The 20,961-nt window shown below is 54.0% G+C and overlaps 1 protein-coding gene across 4 annotated transcripts in view; it reads right to left on the bottom strand.

Moving 5' to 3' along the window:
• Glis1 (GLIS family zinc finger 1) overlaps nucleotides 1-20,961 on the bottom strand; it is a 171,936-nt gene that overhangs the window by 13,976 nt on the left and 136,999 nt on the right. For all 4 annotated transcript variants that reach the window (XM_063236527.1, XM_063236529.1, XM_023562553.2 and 1 more), the window contains one exon: nucleotides 2,908-3,069. In XM_063236527.1, coding sequence (XP_063092597.1) covers nucleotides 2,908-3,069 — 162 coding nt within the window. The remainder of the gene's footprint in view (nucleotides 1-2,907; nucleotides 3,070-20,961) is intronic.

The raw sequence follows: 20,961 nt of genomic DNA on the forward strand, positions 1-20,961 counted from the left end.
GCACCAGAAGGTGGCAGGGCAGGAGGGGAGGCCGATTCCCACCTGCCACCAGAGTCTCACACTTAGCGCACCAACACATATCCACATACTCTCTCTCCTCCGTGGCCCCTTTCCCAAGAGCCCTAACCCCCAACACACGCTCCCTCTCCCCCAGGGGCCCTGCCCTGGCCCCGAGCTGGCCCAGACCCTGTCCTCCAGGGATGCTGATACTAATCTGCACACTTTTGTCCAAAAGCAAACAAACAGCTCCATGTAGCAGGCGCCCTCCCCTGGCAACAGGGCAGCCAGGCTCCTCTCTGTGTTTGTTTTTCCAGGCCTTGACATGCACGGAACATTCTTCAGGCCCAGCTCCCCTGAGAGCCCTCAGAAAACCCTGCAGCCGTCCTAAGCCAGCAGCCAAACCCCAGACCCACGGAGTCCCCACACTGCTCTGAAGCCAAGCAGGGGCAGCCCGGCCATGTGTGTTCCAGAAATAGCTCTCCGAATAGCTGGTGGCTGCAGGTACTGAGCTGAGCAAGCACCAGCTGAGTCCCACGCATACCCCTGGAGACTCATCCCACACCACGCAGATGGAACCAAGGCCTGCGTGTGCCTCTGACCTCACGATTAGGAAGATCGAGCCTGATCCCTTGAACCGAACAGTGCTGGGGGCACCAGAAAGAATCACCTGCTCCCTTCTTGCTGATGGGAAACTGAGGCCCAGAGGGACAGGGTAGGTTATCCAAGTTCCCACAGGGTACCTGTGGGTGCCCAGACTCAGGTCCTACTTTGCACCCTTCAGACAACAGGAAGGCTGCAGAGAGCATGAGGCCACCGGCACAGACCTCTCCCTCCTTCTCAAGGTGCAGGCATTTTAACTGGAGGAGACTGAGGCCCAGTGGCTTTCCCTGGGACCAGGCAGCAGGGCCAGCATGAGAACCAGTGCATTCAGGGACCCTTTCCTGACCATGCAAAGATTGGTTCTCTTGATGTCAGGGAAGTTGGGGACATGGTTGGGTCTTCTTTGGAAAAAAAAAACCCAGTCCTGCATGGGGCCTGACCCACAGGGCCCATGGACGGGTGGATGCTCGTGTTGCTGGCTCTGCCTCCCTGGTTCCTGGGGAGATGAAGGCTTTGGTAGCCTATGGGCTCAACCTGCCTGCATCCCACACAGGTGGGCCCAGCAGCCTACTGCTCTGAGGCTGGGGCTCGATGCTCCCCAGGCCTAGGATACAGGGAGAGGGTCAGAGGCTGTGTGGCCTCTGGGAGATACAACCAAGAGACCTGCCCTGGCTAGGGCTGAGGATGTGACAAAGACAGGGGGATTTATTAGAACCACCATTCACCTTGGGTCTCTGTGGAGCCTCTGGTTGATGATTGTTTTTTTTTTTTTTTTTTTTTTTTTGGTCTTTTTGAGGCAGGGTTTCACTATATGGTTCAGGCTGGCCATGAATTCACTTTGTAGCCCAGGGTGGCCTCGAACTCACAGTGGTCCTTCTGCCTCAGTCTCCCAAGTGCTGGAATGACAGGCACGTGCCACTGCACCCAGCTCTGTGGAGCCTTTGATGGTGAAGGCTGGAAGTGTAGGGGAGTGCAGTCCAAAAAGCACAGGACTTGGAGTCAGACAGCCCCAGGTATGCACCCCAGCTCTGCCACCCAGGTGACAGGCACATGAGCCAATCCCCCTGAGCCTCAGCTTCTGGGCTTACAAAATGGAGGTGAAGCCCCTACACCTTAGGTTGTCACTAGGACAAAACTGGGGTGACGCTGGATACTGTGGAGACAGGGGTAGGCAACAGGTCCAGCCCTGGCTCCATTCCTTTCTTTCTCTTTTCCAAGTACCGCCTCCCCCAATGCGGCCCTTTCTGTGTCTGTTTCCCAGCTATAAAATAAAGAACTTGCACCAGAGGCCTGTAAAGGTCACTCCAGCTCTGACCTCCGCTATTTCAGAGCCTCCAACTTAGCCTGGATGGTCAGTGCCCTCTCAGGCTTGTGTCCCTATCTATGTAAGGAACCTGCTAGAATGGACAGCCACTCAGCTCTCCCAGGCCCCACACAAGTACAGGAGGCGCAGAGAAGCTGGCCTGGGGACTAGACCTGTATTTGGCCTGCGCACTCATTTCTCCATGCACACGTGCTGGGTCCTCCCAGGGTGTGTGTCCCACCCCCATGGCCCAGGAGGCTGGATTGAGGCCTGGGTCCGAGTCAGCGGCACCACTGTCCAGCTGTGTGGCCATAAGTAGACTCCCTGACGGGCGTTTGTTTCCCTTCTCTGTCAAACTGGCTGGGGGCACTCATGGCAGGGCCTGCATGGGGACGATGTTCCAGAAGCACTGTCACCAGTGAGGTCTCTGTGCACACGGAGCAGGCCTGGACCCAGCCCTCAGACAGAGTCGTGATGGTCTAGGGCCTGGCACACATAAGAGAAGGAAGAAGGAAGGCGATGCAGGCATCTCCTTGGAGATGGAGGCCAGCACACTGCAGTAGGAAGCTGGCATCTCCCAAGCTGCCCACTTCAATTCTATTACGATCCACGAGGGATGCTGGCCGGCCCTGGAGACCCTCTGATATAGTCCCAGCAAGGGGTGGGCCACAGGCCCCAGGAAGGGATGCAGGGGGCCTGGCCTGAGACCCCTGAACCGAATCAGGGGGCCAAACCCCACAGCACTGTTGAGTTTACTCTCGCCCAACCAGGGAAATCAGGCAACTTCCAGAGATACTTCTGCCACAACCGGAAGACAGGAAGTCGCCTGTCTGTCTCCTCCTGTCTACTGGGTAATGAAGGCAGGGATACTGTCTTATACTGCACAGGACACAGCCCCGTGCCAGAGAACCACCCCACCCTGGCTGTCACAGGCCTAAGGCCAACCACAGCTCTGCGCAGCCAGGGCCTGAGCTCCTCACCACCCTGCCCTGCCCCCAGCCTACCGTGTCCAGGTGCGTGCGCTGGTGCTTCGCACGGTCGCTGGAATTGCTGAAGGCCTTCTGGCAGCCCGGGTGCTGGCACAGGTACGGCTTCTCACCCGTGTGGCTCCTCAGGTGGATCTTCAGGTTCTCCAGCCGTGAGAAGGCTTTACTGCAGCCTTCAAACTGCAGGACAGGCTGGTGAGGGGCTTGCTCAGCCAGAGCGCCCGCCGCTCATGAGCACCCCGGAGGAGGCTTTCAGGGCGCTGCTGTTCCCTGTCCTTCCCAGCCTTCCAGGAGCCCCACTTCAGCTCCCTACCAAGTGCTCAGGGCCTCGAAAAACCCAAACTCTCCCAGAAACGGGCCACGAGGGTGGGAGGAGTGTACTTTCCCCCTTCTGGACCCAAGAGGTCCCACACACCTGTCTCAGGACAGAGGCTCCACCATGGAGCCCAGGCCTGGCTCTTTCTCAGGGACTCTGGGCAGTGTCCTGGCCTCTGGGCGGTATCTCCCTGTCTCTAAACTTGAGACTGTGTGGCCACCATCATGGTGGACAAAAGCGCCTGTCCATCAGAGCACAGACAGCACCGCTGCTCACCGCTGTGAGAATGACCGCACACACTGAGAGCGGTGTGGGAGCTCCGCCCAGCCTCCTGCAGCCCCGGCTGCCTGGTCCTGCGGTTTCTGCCGGGCTCTCATCTCTCCTACCAGCACAGCTAAAACTCCTCCCTGCCTCCTTTTACCCCAGTCTCAACATAGCTGCCTGTGGTTCCCTGCCTGCCGCCAGGCCTTCCAATCTCACATTTTCCCCCATTCTTGCCACTAGGATGATGTCAGGAACCAGCCAGGCAATTGCCAGCCTTTGTTCATGCAAGTCATTCAGCAAGCAGTGTCCTATCACCTGAGGATCCTGCAACTTCCCTGGCCTACAAAGGTCCGCTCAAATGCTGGCCCAGGGAGGTGGCAGACCACCAGCTGGGCATGACTGGGTGCTGCTCCCTGCTTTGTCCCGCTGTCTGACCCTATTCTGGCTGTGTGCACACAGGCATGGGGCTATGGGTCCGAGCACACAACTGTGAAGTGCATGCTACCACTGTCTCCATCTCGGAGATGCCGTAAGGGGACTTTCCCAAGGTCTCACAGCTGAGAGCTGTAAGGACAGGACACAGGCCAAGCCTGATGCTCAAGTCCAGGTGGCTGTGCTAAGCCTTTGGCTTCTAGGAACAGGTGGGCCAGGGGCCAGAAATGGCAGCTCCCCTGCCCAAGCAAGCTTCACCCTCAAGTCCAAAGCTGAGCTGCCAACTGCAAGCTCCCCCTCCAGATTAGTACCCATGTGACCCCAGCCCTTTGCACCAGGGTGGCCTGGGATGAAGGGGCTGCTGTGTTTCCTGAGGTTCAGGGCTCAGGAAAGCATGCCCTTGCATGCCCTTTCTCAGGGCTCTGCAGAGGGTGGGGGAGCTGACAGTATACCGAGTGAGTCCACACCGGAAATCTTGGCCCTCTGTCTTCGCTGAGCAGAGAACCTGCTCTGTTTTTTGCTTTTGCCAATGTTAAATACACCTTATCTGTAAGGAATGACAGGGCTTGATGGACAGGTTCACGGGCACAGGTCAGATTCTGTGGCCCCTTGGCTTCTCCCTTTGGCTCTAAGGAGTCAGCACCCCCAGTTTAAGAGAGCTTGACACATTCTATGTGCACTGACTGACTCCAGCCTGAGCGGAGTGAATCTCGATTTTGAGAGAACCCAGACACAGGCCCTGGCTGCCAGGACTAGGCTGTGTGAGAGACACACACCCACCATAAAACGGAACAGACTCGCAGAGGAAACAGGCCATGGAGGCAGAGTGGGTGCCTCAGTCACCTGGGAGGCCGTGAGATGCCCAGAGGCACGGACAGCTATGCCAGGGTGGAGGGCTGGGAAGGGAGTGTGGGGAACAGGCTGGCTAGAGATGGGAGGAGCCTGTCATAGGGCCTCTCCTCCATCACCGTGCCATACCAGAACTCAGATTAGCACAGCCAGACACAACTGCATGTCCCAGGCAGGGCAGGTGGAGGGAACAGAGTCCTCAAAAGGCAGACTCATGGAGGACCCTCTGCTGATGCAGGGTATGCCCTGGTGGTCAGGGGCTCTACCAGGCAAGGGTCTGGGGAAGCTCAGAGACGGGGCTAACGAGCTGGCTCTTATCTCACAGGAAGCTGGTGACGGGGACTGGGAGAGGAGACAGAGAAGACCGCTGCAACAATTATTCCTGAGGGTGTCACAGGGCACCCTCTAGGCCCAGGAACAAGGCAGGAACTCTCTAGGAACAAGGCAGCAGATGGAGCAGAGGCCAGGGCAGAGCTGCCAGCACAGGTGCGAGCTCGAGGCCTCCCTCTGTGGGTCGCCCCGTGGTGAGCCCCTCATAGCTGGGTTGCGAAGGCAGCGCCTTTCCTGCTCACAGGTGTGGGCCTATCCGTGCCTCAGAAACAGAAGGGAATCCTGAGTGGAAAGTGACTGGCCACTGGCCACCCCTGCTTGCCTACGACAACTTATGCCAAGTTACCCACCGTGGGATGGAGAGGCCGGGCTGCAGTGAGGGCTCCTCCTGGCCCGCAGCTCTTCCCTTTGCTTGGCGGTGTGGGCACAGAAAGGTCGGGTTCAGCGAGTGCAGGAACCCCTTGGGACTGTGTACTTCCTGACTTTGGCAATGATGTAACTGGACTCTGGGAATCAGTACATCATCTCTCTCAGGGGTTCCTGTCAGGTGATTATAGCTCATCCTTGCCTTTGTTCAGACTCTGTTCCTGCCTAGACACCTTCCCTTTGACCTCTCATACATTTTTCAAAAACTTTGCGTTTATGACTTGCAACAAGGCTCCGACTGACTGCCTCTGCCACCAAACCCTCCTCGTGTCAGCTGCGGGGTGACGACTGGCTCTGGCCGTGTCGGGAATCTGTTTTGCTCCAGATCTTCCCTAGGCCTGGAAAGTTTTTCCTTCTTCCACTCAGCACACACATTGCTTATGCACAGTCCAAGGAGAGGGCTCTCTGCCTCCTCTATGTCTCCGTGTGTGGGGTGAGAGGGTTTCCCCAGCCCCTGCCTTGACATCACGCCTCCAGGCTGAGCAGCTGGGTTCCTTGACAAGAGGCCTGGCATCCCCATCACAGGGCGCAGGGCAGGTTAGAAGTGTGGCCATGGCAGTGAGAGCAGGACCCAAGCACCCTGGGAGGATGGCTCCTTACTTACCCTGCACCCATCAATACCCTCCAGGGTGCATCTGCCCAACCCTGCTCCGCCCCTTGCCCACCCCTCCCCTGGAACTTTCCAAAGCAGAACTGCCAGGCTGCTGTCTCAGCTGCTACACTTACTGAGAGCCTGCAGGTGAAACCCTTGAGCTCTGTGAGCCTCAGTTTCCCTATATGTACAACTGGGTGAGTTCTACCAACCTCTGTGGAGGAAACTGAGGCAGGAATTGAGGGTGGCAGTCTTGGCACCAAGATTTCATGGTAGATACCATGGTAGATACCATTTAAGGTCATAGAGCAGGTAAACAAAGGGGTGCCAGTCTGCATGGGTGGCAGCTCCCTGGTCTGTTGCTGCTCAGAGGTGTGTGTGTGTGTGTGTGTGTGTGTGTGTGTGTGTGTTCTCTCACTTCCGTGTCCTGTTTCTACCCATGCTCTTGCAGTCTGGCTTCCTAGTGTTGGCTTGGGATCACAGGAAGGGTCAGGCTCTGGCCTAGGCTGGGACTTGGAGCAGCCTGTAGGGGCAAGAGTCCTGCGTGGCCCACCTGCAGTGGGCAGCTGGCCCAGGGCTCAGTCCTGTCTTCACCTCTGCTGACACACACCTTGGTAGGCTTGCTTCCTTCTCTCTGCAGCTGGGGAGCCAGGTCCCATCAGGAGTCCAGCAGCAGCGAGAGAGCCTGGTCTACAGCCCTAACACCGGGGCTCTTGTGTTTGGGTCTCCCACGAAACCCTTTCAGGGGCCTCACCAGACTCCCCCGCTCAGTGCCAGTGCCTTGAGAGTCTAAGCCATGCTGCTAACCCATCACCCCTACTCCTCACTGCCTAGGCCTCCCAGCCAGCTCCCAGCCTGGCTCTGAAGAGTCCAGACTTGCAAAGCAGATAGCTCTGTGACCTGGAGTTGGGGCCCCACCAAGTGCCTCAGTTCCTCTGTAAAGTGGTGAGAGTGAGCAGCTCAGAGCCATGAGGGCAAGTGGATTTCTATGCGGCAACTGTTTTCATCATCCCTGCAGAGGACACTGGCTTGGATCTGAGTGCTCCGGGGTCGGCATGTTTCCATGTTACCTGGCTGAAAACTGTCAGGCCCAGCAAGCAGCCCTTCATGCGTCAGGAACAGCTTCCAGTGAGGGCAGGGCCACTTCTGGAGTGGGAATGGCTGTGTGCAGGCTTCGGGGGCAGTGGGAAGAGGGGCCCCCACTGCTCTATCATGGGGCACAGATGCCGCAGAATGGAACACAGGTTTGAGGGCAGAAAGACAGCCAACAGACACATCCCTGGCTTGAGGTCTCAGTCACCCTCAAGGGGGCAGAGGACAGGTCAAGGCAATGCTGCCATGAGCCATGGGTACAGTGATGTAACAGGATCTGAACCCCAGGGGTGCCTAACAGGGCGAGCCCTTCCTAACATCTCTTTACCTTCAACCAAGCCCCTCAGGCCCTAGGTCAGGTTGTGCCCTGGACTGACGTCTGCTTCCTGCTGCCAATGTCCAGATGACCAATCCAGCAGAGCAGATCCTGGACCTCTGTTGTAAAAGTCAGAGACCTGTGCAAGGAACAGGGGAGGAGGTGCTCCCACATTGTTAACTGTCATCTTTTCTGAGGAAGGAGTGAGCTAAGGTAGGACAAGCATCCTAGCTCTGAAGGTCACCTGCGCCCCCACCACTGGAGTGTGCTGGAGGTGCAATTTGGGGCAACAAAGACACAAAAGTGCCTAAGGCATGCAGTAGAAAGCACTCAGAGCCCAAGAAGGGCTAATCTGGGTGCTTCTGGTCGGGGGAAGGTGTTACAGTTTGTGTCTGGATGTCCCTCCAATGCCTTCCGCAGTCATGTTGGGGCAGGCTTTTCAAAGACAGCTTGTTAAACCTGGACCTCTTGTTTCCATGTCCTCACCTCAGGAAAGAGTTACAGTGTTTCCAGCTAAACTCAGCAGAGCTCAGGGTCCTCATTTTGTTAACATCCTTAGCTTACGCAAGGTGAGTGTGGAGATGGTGTGAGTGCTACAACTGCCCCAAGGCAAGTAGCCTGCTTCCCATGTAAGGGAGGAAAAGAGGCTTGCTCCTCCCTTTCCGCTCCTGTGGCTTTTGCTGTCTTCTGTTGCTCCTGTGCCACCCCACCGTGGCTGCGAGCCAGCTGAACACGGACTAACACCTCACAAACTGTGAACAAATAAACCTTTCTCCTTTAACTCTGTGTGTTAAGTCATCAAGGAAAGAAGAGTGACGAACACAGAGGGTGTTGCTAGGAGTTACCAAAACTGATCCCCTGACGCATGGGCAGGATTTCAATAGTGTGGGGAAAACCATTTGAAGCAGAGGGTGAAGCATGAACACAGGCACTGAGACAAGCAGGTATGGTGTGTGTTCTGGAAACATCTAGTAATCTGTTCAGCCATGATGGAAGGAGAGTAGAAATGGGAGTTTGGGAGCTGCTTTTCTTTGCACACATGGATGGAGATTCATTCTGGAGCAAAGCCTTCTGGGACCTTTGATCCCCAAAGACATCACAGAAAACCCTCTGCAATACTGAGTGATATGTTCTAACAAACATACAACGTGAAGCTCTTCCCTGGGGGCCTCCAGTACAATCTGCTGGTGGAACCACCCTGGTCCTGACCTCTCTCCCACCTTATTCCTCCAGGCCTGACCTCCTTGGTTCCTACAGCTAGCCTGCCATCGGTCCAAGGAAATGCCACCTCTTCAACATCCTGCCCCTTCTCCTTCTGCCCACTCACTGGTCCCCATCCCAGCATTGATCACCTCAGTATCTGCACAGCTGCCACCCTAACTCTCTGCCCTTCCCTCCCACTTATTCCACATGGCATCCAGAAAGAAGATTCAGCTAGCAGGGCTGCTCTGACCCTCCCTAATCCAGGGCATGGCTCCCATGCCTCGGCAAGGTCAAATCCGCACCCTGGCATTGTGAACAGCTTGATCCAGTCCTTAGTGGCAGCTGCACCCTCCAACTCTCATACCCACACCACACATTTCACACACACCTCTCATGCCCACACATTTCCCACCCAGGTTCATCTAGCCAGAAACCAAAGGGTCACACATGGGGAAAGAGAAGGTGACTGCCGTGGAAGAGTTACGCAGAGCAGGGAGGAGGAATGAGGGGCCTCTGATAGTCTCAAAACATGTTAGGATGGATGAGCAGGTAGGTGTCTCTTAATTGCCTTAAAATACACAGCCATTAAAATATATCCTGAATGAACAAATTCAGAATGCTACTGGTGACGGGTGACATCATCCGAAGCCGCACCACTGGTTAGTGATGTGCAAGTTTCACTTGATCAAGTCAACAGACCCTAACCAGTGACTCTGCCCTTGGAGAAACTGGCCCAGGTCACACATGGGTCAGTGAGTGGCAAGGCTGGGACTGACCTCAGGTCTGGCTGTTGTGTGAACATATCCCCTGACCCCTTGGGTACTGTGTCAGTGTCTCCCACATAAAGCACACTCATTAAGGAGCTACTTCTGTGAACGGGTCATTGCAGGAGTTGATCCTGGAAAATCCAGGTGCATCCCTGCCATGCAGCTGACAGAGGGAAGTGCCCCTGCAATGCCACCACATAGAAAGAAACAGCACAGGACCTCGGAAGGCCCTGTCACCACATGTGGGGCGTACTATGAAAGCAGATTAAAATTATGGGGGAAAATACCCCAAGAACCGTGAAGCCCCAGACCATCTGGAGTTTTAGAGTAACAGGCAAGGGAAAATTAGAACCTAATTGAAAAAAGGACACTGCAATCCATTATCACTGCACCGTGCTTCCAGGATGGAGGGCAGGAGATGAAAGATGGGGTGGAGCCATCGGGGGAGCTGGGGAGGCAGTGGCATCTTCTCTACCAGGCTGAGCCCTTGGAGTTTTGGCTGGGGACAGGGAGGGGTGACGCCCAGGACCAACTGGGCACAGACAGGGTCAGGCACTGGAATCCGCAGGGCCAGGGCACCCCCTCTGCAAGGCACTCTTGCAGTCTTCTGCTCATGTGTAAAAGGGTTAAGGCCATGCAAGGAAGCTTCCTGGTGCCCACCGCACAGATGCCAGGGATAATGACAATTCATTCCCTCTGGCCCATGGGGAGGAACCAAGGATCCTGGGCCATGTGTACACATGTGATACCATACACAAAGTCACTCAGATCTGCTGTGGCTCCACTACAGAGAGCCATGCACTTGGACAAGTCAGGCCTATTCCCTAAGTCAGGCCTATTCCCTGGTCTCATTTTTCTCCTCTCTAAAATGGGGGCGCTCTCCATGAATGGAGCCATAGCAGAGCTGCTGAATTAAATAAAAAGGCCCACTCAGAATAGGAATTGGCACACAGTTGGTGCCTGATGAATGTCAAGTTTCCTCCCTGAGGCTGACATGGCCCAAAGATGAGGGAGGGCCCAGTTTCTCATGCCCCAGCAAAGACTACGGATACAGAGAGGAAAGAAAAGGTTTGGGGAATAGGGCACGAAGCAAGGCAGGGGAGGAAATGCCTCCAGTTTTGGCATTTGCCAGTGACTTGCTTCTAAACAAACACATTTCTGGTTTAAGGGTAAAATATATTGGGTTACAACAGCCTGGCAGGCCACTCAGGCCTCGTTTTTGTACAAACTTTTAAGTTGCTATACAACGATGATTTAGATGGGAGAAATGTGCGGAGCCAGATCCTTCTACAAGATGTCAAATAATTCTGCGGTTGGCCAGCTTTAAAGGGCAGCCAGCTGGGAACTGAGGTCCACTCCTCTGCCCTGCACCTCGTGGGGAGGCAGACTGGCTGTCCCCAAGGTCACTGCCCTACAATCCTGCTCGGGTTTCCATGGGGCCTCAGAGGCTCGTGCTCTGTGAGTGTCCTGGGAGAGAGGGGAAAGGACAGAGACAGAAGAGGCCCTGGAAGATTTGCTCTGGCTTTGGGCACGTACCAATGGATGGGCAGATGTGTGCAGGAGGGAGACTGTGCCCCAAAGGCAGCCATCGCGGGTACTTAGAACCAAGTGCTCCCTAACACCATCTCCTTTGTCCTGCCAGACTAGCCAGCAACTGCTAACAGAGGAAAAAGTGAGGTTTGAGGAGTCCAGGTTGCGTGTGAGTCCCAGAGCTCACACAAGAGGAAGCCTGGCCTCTGTGTCTAGGGCACAGTCCTGTCCCAAATGCTTGTGATCTGGAGGGCCATGAGACACAGGCCCTCTCCTCCCACTTGCCCAGCTCATGTGGCCTTGCTAACTACCTAGACAAGCTGGCAGGCTGGGGGGCTGGGGACACAGCCAGGCAGGGCACAGGAGACAGAGGGGTTATGTGTGTCCCTCCTGGACCTGGACACAGCATGACTGAACTTGCAGGGAGGCAGGCAGGTGGGGTGGGGGCTACAGTCTCCTGACCCCTCCTCCTCACCAGGAACACTCAGAGCTCTGGGCAGGCCTCTCCTCTAAGATAGCACCACATGCGGGCAGCAAACAAGCTCCTGTTCCCAGTGGCTGAGGAAGTATGGAAAGTCTGCAGCCACTCGTGGCCAGGCCAGCCCTTCAGAGCTGTGTGGAGCCCTGAAGCTGTGAGGGCCAAGAAACTGAGTCTATCCGGGGCCCACAGAGACACTCGGTATCCAGGAGCTCCCAGTGCCGAGCTGGCTGGACACTGGGATGTGGATAAGGCCAGATCAGAGTCAGGACTCTGCAGACAGCTGACAGCACAGCATGGACAAGAGCTGATAAAAATAATGGATGTTTAAATTAAAAATATGCATTATGGTAAAACACATATTGCCATTAATCCACCTCGGGATCCACTTCAAACACATTTACTCCATTGTTCTCGCCACTTTCTGACACAGTTCTGGAAATCCTCTCTCATGGTTTTACAAGATGTGATCACAAATATGGTGAATGCTGCTGTTGCATGCCGTCCAACAGAAAGGCAGGCTTGGAAACACCAGGTGTGTCCTCGCCCATCTTACTCATTCCCTGATCAGGCACTGCGTAACCTCTGCCTCTTCCTCAAAGCCAAAACGACCAGGCAAGGTAAACATTCTGAACTGACTCAAGACACAGAGGAAGCCACAACAGCACAACTAGAGACACTTGGGAAACAGCATTTCCAGACACACCAGCTGGGCACATGTACAAACCCCCAGCAACCCAGACCTCAGACCACCAGTATGTGGCCCCAGCACAGTGTAGCACACGCAAACTGGCCCCACCGAGGATGCATATGGCTTCAGTACAATTCGCTGTGCCCAGAGGGGAAGATACTCCATCCAGAAAAGGCTCCCATTAGGGCAAGACCCCTGGGTAGCCATGAGGAAACGGCACTGAGCCACAGGCAGAAGGGCCAGACCCATCAGGCCTCCTGACTTCCCACAGTGGCCAGACTGGGCTGGCTCACCAGGCCAAGAGAACCCTGAGACCAAGTCTCTGGCCACCTAGGACCCCGTCAGCCTCTCAGCTCAATGCTCACCATGCCAGCAATTTAGGACCACAGATGAACCCAGGCCTGCATTCAGGGAGGGTGTTCAGTGAAACTGGACAGAGGAGCCGCGATGCAGAGGCTGGAGCCAACACAAGCAGCCACTTGAAATCCAGCATTCAGGGAACGAGAAGCTGGAAACACGCAGGTCTTCCCAGTGGCCAGGTGCCCCAGTCTTCAGGGCCTTCCTCTCTGGTCCCACTGGTATCATAGCAATCCATGAGACAGGACTGGGCCTCCACTTTTAAAATGGGTAAAATGAGGCACCTAATGATGTGGGGAGCTCTTTGGGAGCCAAGCCCAGACATTCTGTGGCAGTGAGGCAGATGAGAAAGACATCTGGTACATGATAGGGCTGCACTGCGCTGCTCCTCCTGTAGCAGGTGACGTCGGTGGCCAGAGGACCCACTAGAGGGGGTGGAGGAGGAGAAAGCCCTACATTCCCAGGTCACAGGCTCCTTAGGAGTTGGAAGGAGCTTCAGGAACAGCTGTGCCCCTCTCTCAATGGCCCCACTGCCCATTGTGACACTTGGTTACAAGCAGAAGACTCAGCCATGGAGGCCTCCCCAAGTCCCTTCCTCTGCTAGACTTCTGCTCTCATCTGTCAAATGGGCTCTTATGTCTCTGCTCAAGTGCCCGAGGAAGGAGATGACTTAGCAAAAAGCAGAGCACACAGGAGCAAGTTCCCAGCACTGAGGTTTCAAAATCCCAGGCCCCAGGGCTAAATGGAAAGAACTCTGGAGACAGGGCTGAGTCACGTGCGGTTCGTATTTCCAAGTTGCTGCCATAAAGCTGCCAGAGAGTGCCTAGCACAGGGGCTAGGACAGAACAAGTATTTGTGAACATCTGTTATACTAAATGAAAGGACTAAGCCATGAAGAGAGTGTGGGACAAGGTGGGCACAGCTGGCTGTCAGAGGTGATCCCTAAATTATCAGGGGCCTGGAAGGCCCTTGTGGTGAGAAGAGTGAATCTTCCTGTGCCCCCATCCTCAAAATGTTGTTCCAGCTGGTCCAGGGACTCTAAGGGGAAGCAAGACATGTGGGGATGGCAGAGGTCCCTAAACGTGGGAAGGTGCTCTCAACTCTGCCTTTCTACCCTGGAGACAAGTCCTCTAGTGATGGGACTTTTAAATTGCAATGTCAACTGGGTTGGATGTTTGGGTAAACTTCTTCGGGGTGTGTCTGGCTGAGTTATACTTGGCCCTTCACCCCTTCCTTCCTGGTGCTGATCCCCAGCTCTGCTTCCCAAACTAAGCCTCTTTGCTCTGCCATTGTTTTCTACCATGGTGCTCTGTCCTTGGAGCAGCCAACCACGGACTGAATCCCTGGGAACTGTGAGCCAAATTAAACTTCTCCTTGAAACTGTGGGTGTTGGATATTGTGTCTCAATGGAAAAGTCACAAATACAAATATGGATGGCACCTCATCTAGGTTTATGGGACCAAACTAGGGCTCCTCTCAGGCAGATCTCAGGCCACTTGGGGCACCCTTGTAGGCAGGTTCAGGATGTCTCAGGGAGTCCTATCCTGAGGCATCGCAGAGGAATCTAGAGTCTAAGTATGCCTGAGGCAGGTTATCCATCGGATAGGGACTAGGTACATTCTATCTAGAAACACGGTGGCCTAGCAGTGTCGGTGTGGAAATGAACCGGGAGCCCTTGGCTGTGTGTAAGTCTCCCATGTCCCGAAGCTTAGATGCAAATGAGAAAAGAGGACCGATGCTATTCTGTAAGCTGTCAAGATGTGCAGCCTGGCACCTGGGGCTCAGCATGGGAAAAGAGCTCATGAAAAATGTAAAGTGAAATTGTTTTTCTTCTTATATTCCAGGTATGCATTTAAGGCTCAGTGCTGATTAAAGTAAAACAGACACTACTGACCGTCCCCCTCACAGAGTGCGGACAGCTGACCTGAGTGGGCACACCTCTAAGTGTGCTGTGCAGTCCTCTCTGGTCTTGGTCTTGTTTGCTTTTCACAGTCCTCTGGACAGAGAGGGGCACAGTAAACCCTTTTTCTGGTCAAAGACATGAAGTTTCCAGAGAGGCAGGCTTGGGGCATTCAAGGAGTAAGGGGGACATCAAGAAGGACCCAGGGCTGCTGAGTACCAAAGCCCTTGCACCATCTTTACTGTATAAGAAAGTCAGAGTGGCCCACAAATTCAGAGGACATTGGGCCATAGGGAAGCAAAGACTGGCAAGAAAGAACTAGATGTTTCCTCAGGACGTTTTTACCAAAAAACAATACTAGTAGTAACAACCACCACCATGAGAGTGTTGTTTCTCTTAAAACCCAACCCCAGCTGTTCAGCCTCATGCAGACTGGAAAGCTCTGGAAGGGTATGGGGACACATCTCACCTCTCATCCTCACCTGCATCTGGGACATCCCAGGGCCCTACAGGGGAAGCAGCCTCCTGCTGGTCAGGCAGCACCCAGCTCCTGAGCCAGCAAGCAACACCTGAGGTCGCCATAGAAGGCAAGTTGTATAAGCCAAGAAGAGTTGTGCCCACACGGGCAAAGGTGTCCTTGAGGACAGCTCTGTGCAGCAGCACTGAGAACCTGGGTTAAGGACAGGAGGAGCTTTCTGAGGAGCCCAGCCCACCCAGATGCCTGGCCCAGCACAACCACACCACTCAGAATGCCTGGAACTCATTAGCATTAGATCAGAAATAACGCAAAATTCAAACATTTGGCTTTGCCTTCGAAACTTCAGGAGGACAGAAACAGAAAGATGCCATTGTGCTGAGCCACTGGGCTATGACTCGGGCACCAATAATGTACAGAAAATAAATTGCTGCTTTGCACTTGGGCCTGGGTATGGCCCTGGGGCTGCCAGGAGGGCTGTGGATTGAGAGCAAGGCTGCACCCAAACCCAGGGGAAGTGAGAGAAGCAGGCTGCAGCCCAGGATCCAGGGCCCAGCAAGGCCTCCAGTTGTTCACTGGCCAGGATGGTGCCAGGCCTGGGTCCCTCAGCCACTCCTCACTGGGCTCTTTGTCTCTGTCCTGATCACTGTCCCTCAAGCCTCTCAAGCACTGGACAGGCAGAGATTCAGAAACTGTAAGCCTGTCCTTGTCACTGTTTCAAAGCTGTCAGTGGCTCCCTATTGCCATCAGAATCCTGCCTGGCACTTTCAGCCTCTGGCCATCTGATCTCAGATTGTTTTCTAGTTGTGGCTGCACCCCGGGTTTCAGTTATGCTGACTACCTTGGCTATCAGGAGAAGGTCACATCTCTACTTCTCACGGCTACTCTCTGAAGGGGCAGGGCCCAGCTCCTCTGCAGAGGTTCTGGGATTTAGGGAAAGTCCTGAGTCAGACCATTGGGGATCCAAGCCTCACTCAATGTCAAGGTTAGATGGAATCAAGGTCTTCGTATTTCACGAGGCAGGAATACCAAGGTAGCCCAGAGCAGGCAAAATTTCTCTGGCCCAGCTTTGGCAGAGTGCAAACCCCTGCAGTCTTAGGGCAGGCTCCCCCTGCATGCTTCTCCTCAAAGGCAGAGTATCCTTGCATCACCTGGCCTTTCTGACTGTAACCGGTGAAAGTCACCTAATAGCCCCAGGCTTCAGCGTGCTTGTTGCATCCCGAGGCTAGTAGGCAAGGCACAGAGTGGCACTGTCCCAGCAGGCCCTGTACAGATGGAGAAGCTCAGGTCCAAGGCTACTGGGGACAGGGAGTCTGACAGGTCTGGGACACACGCCCCTGGCTCCCTGGAAAGGCAGTGTGGCAGAGGCCAGGGGCCTGGCCTGTAGCATAACAGAGCAGACGCCAAGTCATCGGCCACACCCAGCCATTCATTTATTTCCTCCCTCACTGGTTCACTCACCGAATGCAAACAGCCAGAAATCCCTAATACACTGTCAGTGAAAAGCAAGCAGCAGAGTACGAAACGATTTCAAGAAACAGTATAATTTGGTGTAGGCAACTTTGTACCTCTGGAAGGAGTGTAATTCTCAAATGTGAAGCAAGATGTCTGGAAACCCCCCACCCCCAAATGGTTAAACAGTGATTAATTTTCAGCCACATAATTAGGGGTAATGTTTCCTTTGCTCTCTTCTTTCTATTCTTCCACACATGGCACTGTGCTTTGAACTTCGTGCCGCTTTGTTGAAATTTTGAAATAATTAGTGAAGAGGGCAGTACTTCATGGACAGGTAAAGCTGGAGTTCTAGACTCCTTTCTTCGTGCCTGCGAGCCTGGCCGAGGCAGCCAGGTTACAGGACTCAGATGTGCCCACCATCGATGACAGACAGAGGGCCTTCCTCTGAACTCGGCTTCTGCATGGTAACACAGAGACAGCACTACGACTCTCAGAAGGGATCTGATTGTTAAAGAAGACAGGGCTGGTGACCAAATTTCAAAACAGCAGGGGATGAAGCCATGATGGGAACAGCTGTGTGCCTGCATCAGGAACCTGAGGTCCATTCTCTGGACACTCTGACCATCGTGGATGCCCATCATGGGGTCACCAAGCTCCAGAGAAACTGGTGGCAGGCGGGGAGGACAAGAGCTGTGTTTCCTTCCCCAGCGGCAGCCATGAGCTGCAGAGCCTTCGGGGGTGGGGGTGGAGTTCAGACCCTGGATCAGGAGGCTGGGGTTCCAGGACCACCTCCCTGCTTACTGCTGTGGCTCTGCGGCAAGTCACTCCTCTGCCTCTGGGGCTTCCTCCCCGGAGATAAGCTTCTCTCCCCAGCAGCTGGTTTACTGCAAGGACTAAACAAGATGAAGCAAATAGGACTCCCCACATCTGGGGCAGTGAGCAGCAGTTGCTCTTCCACCCTCCCCCAGCCCCCAGCCGTGATGCCCTCCTCCTCTCCCTCACTGGTAAAGTCCTCCTGTTCTTCAAGCTCCAGCTCATAAGCCACCTCCCCAGGGAGCCTCCAGATTCCCCTGGGGTTTCCACCTGGCCCCTCCCTTTTATTATAGCCTCGGGACTCAGCTCTGCTGGGCTCTGTGTGCACTTCCAGAGCTGGGGCTGGGTGTGGGGTCAGACCCAGGATGGTACAGGTCCCTCAGGCAGATCTGCTCACCAGGGCCAGCCACCCTGGCCATAAGGCTCTTTGAATATTGCCGAGGATGTTAGATGGAGAATAGGGATGCGGAAGGAGGAGAAGACACTGGCTCAAGGCTGTCTGGAGCGCTGGAAGTGAATTGAGGCAGAACCCAGGTCTGCAGACTCCCAGCCCTGTGCTCTGTGCTCTAAGCTCTGGCCTGCGAGTCACTCTCCTCCTCGACACCCACAGGGCAGCAGTCAACAGCTCCTAGCTCAACACAGGCTGCAGAATGTAGAAGCAATGGCAGATTGTCACTAGAGACCTGCCCATCTCCTCATCTGCACAGAGCTGGCCCGGTTCTCAGATCCTGGGCTCTAGTCCACCTGTCTTGGATCGGGGAAAGATGGCATTTACCTCTCTGAGGTCCCAGTCCCCAGGGCCCAACCCAGGCAGAATGCCCTTCAACCTGCCCAGTCCTCCAGAACTATACCAACTATCAAAGCTCTCCAGTGGGAAGCGGCGGGGCTCATTCTTTAAAACACATCTGCTAACTACAACTTGGTGGGTTTCACTGTCTTCAGAACAACTGTACCTTCTGGCCCACAAACTGTGTGACCCATTCTTTTCCTTGACCAACCATTCGTATCGAGCCAAACTTGGCTGTCAGCAGAGTGGCAGGAAGTTCTCCTTAGAAATGGGGTTCATCAAACCCATTTCTACTTTACTCAATCAGCACGAGGCTGCCAAGAGCTCCAACTGAGGCCCTATCTGAGAACGCACAGCAGGGAGGACTTGTATTTCCCACTCTGTAAGACTTTTACAAATCTTTACTTCTTGAAATTCAAGCACTGATTCCTCCTGTATCTCCTTCCTCCTTTCCTGAACCTTCTCCACAACTCCATGAACTTCAAACAACTCTTGCCCAAGGTACCCAGAAGTCTTCAAAGACTGATCTGAATCCAATTCAGTTGGGCTCCAATGCCTTTCTCTTTTCCTTGTACGGTGCCTCTCTGGGCCTCAGTTTCTCTATCTGTACAATACAGGAGAAGAGCCCACAGATGATCTCACTGGTCCTTTCTAGCTCTGGCATGCCCCATTGCGGGTCCAGGGATCTGAAGGCAGGCTGGGAGTGTTCTGAGGGTTTCCATCACGAGACAGTGACCATGCCTGCAAAAGGCCACATCTGTGCACATCTTTAATGGGAGACCAGGTTCTGGATGCCACAGTAGGGCAAGTTTTATCTGCCAAGGCCACTGCATTCCTGGGTCCACTATGGGCGGGCTGGATGTGGGCAGAGGGAAAGGACACTCCTGGTGTGTGGACATTGGTGAGACTGGATTCTGAGACCCATGACCTCGTCTGTGGTGCCTTGGGCTTCTATCCCTCCCTGGCACTACCTTCCACTGCAAGCAGGACCCGGGGCCTGCTTTGGGGACAGGCCTCGGTAGGAGCTCAGAACTCACTGCAGTGTTCTGCAAGCTCACAGTTACAGTCAGCTCCTGCTCTGCCCAGGTGAACCAGAAAGGATAAAGGTGGGGACAGCGGATGCTATGCTATGTGACTGTTTCCACGCAGTTGTCTGTGGGCTTTTAGCAAAACTTTGTTTTGTTTTACAGCGCCTCTGAGATATAATTGACATAACCATATAATCCACCCATCAAAAGTATACAATTTAGTGGTTTTGAGTTTATTCACAGCCTTGTACAATCATTGCCACAATGAATTTCAGAATGCTCTCATCCAAAAGCAACTGCACCCATCCACAGTCAGCCACTGCTTCCTCCTCTTCTCTCGAACCCCTGGAAACCACTCATCTACCTTCTATTCCTATAGATTTGCCTATGCTTGTCACTTCAATCAGGTAAATCACCTAGTGTGTGGTCTTTTGTACTTGGCTTCTTCCTCTGAGTATCACACTGACCGGGTTTATGCTTCTGGTAGTGTGGATCAGTCCTACAGGTCTTTTATGGCTAAGTAACATCCCACTGCGAGGAGGCAGCACATTGTATCCATTCATCCATGGACACCAGGTTGTCACTACTCTTTGGCTAGTAGGACTAATGCTGCTGAGAACAGTGAACAGTTTCTGTGTGAACATTTTCCTCATTTCTCTCTGCTGTATACCTAGAAGTAGCAACAGTGGATCCATGCAGATGATAACTTCACATTTAACTCTTGGAGGCACTGCTACACAGTCTGCCAAAGCCACTGCGCTATTTTATGGTCCTTTCACCAGTGTATGTTGCTCTGGTCTTTCCACATCCTCTCTGACCTGCTTTTAACCGTCTTTTTGATTAGTGCCATCCCAGTGGTATGAACATTACATCTCTGCGGCTCTCATTTGCATGGCCCATAGCCGATGCCGCCCCTCGTCGTCTTGGCCTTCTTTCTGTCTTCTTAGAGGAATGCCTGCTCCAGTCCTTTGCCCATTTTTAAATTAGCTATTGATCTTATTATTGAGTTGTAAGAGTTCTTCTTCATACAATCTGTGGACAAGTCCCTTGCTAGGTATATGACGGCAGCAGCAGAGTTCTTTGTGAGAACAAAGAACATGCCAGGCCCCATCCTGAGCCTCGTGTGTGCAAATCCCCACAACCTCATGAGGCAGGTGTCACTGCTGTTAGTGTCACCACCTGCACATTACAGGTGAGCAGTCACACAGCAGTGTCCTGCCCAGCTTCCCCTTCTAAGTAAGAAGTGGCAGAGGGGGAACCTGAGGCACTGGGGGAGATCATGTCCCTGGCTGAAGCCAATGCACCATCTGGGGAGCAAAGCCTTTGGGCTGGCGGGGGTGGGGGTCTGCAAGAACCCCTCAGAGGGAATATTATCTTCCTGGCGGGTATCAGGGCCCCTGGGATGAGCCACAGCATGAGACTGATTTACTTTCTCCTTTGCCAACCCCCACCGATCTGCACTCTGTTTTCTGCAGGAAGGAGTCAGCTTCCTTATGAGCGTGACTGCTCACACTGGGTGGAACAGTACATTCTCCTGCAAGGGCTTACAGACTCTGGCACAGGAACCAGCCACTGCAAATCATCGATGATGATGCTTTGGGATGGTGATGTCAGCACCACAGGAGCTCAGCCATTAACACATTAGCAAGTGAACATCCCAGCCTGAGCTCTGCAGCAGGCAGGCGGTACTGGGGAACAGAGATCCGGGGACCTATGGGGCCCTGACTAGTGGCTGGAAGAATCGATGTGACCATGCCGAGGAACAGACCCGCTCAGAGCCAGGTTCAAACTCGCCTCTGACCCCTCCTACCAAGAAGGCTGGTGATTAGACAAGTTCTAGGCAAGAAGACAGCTAATGAGATATTCTGGTTATAAAACAGGAATAAAAGAAGACAGTTAGGTCAGTGGAACAGAGAGGGAAAGCCAGGAAACAGTACCACAGTGCACACAGTGGACAACACTGCTGCTAGA

This window comes from Cavia porcellus, unplaced genomic scaffold (assembly GCF_034190915.1).
Source record: "Cavia porcellus strain 051 isolate PalLab524CR breed Dunkin Hartley unplaced genomic scaffold, mCavPor4.1 scaffold_25, whole genome shotgun sequence".
In the NCBI taxonomy this organism is placed as follows: Eukaryota; Metazoa; Chordata; class Mammalia; order Rodentia; family Caviidae; genus Cavia; species Cavia porcellus.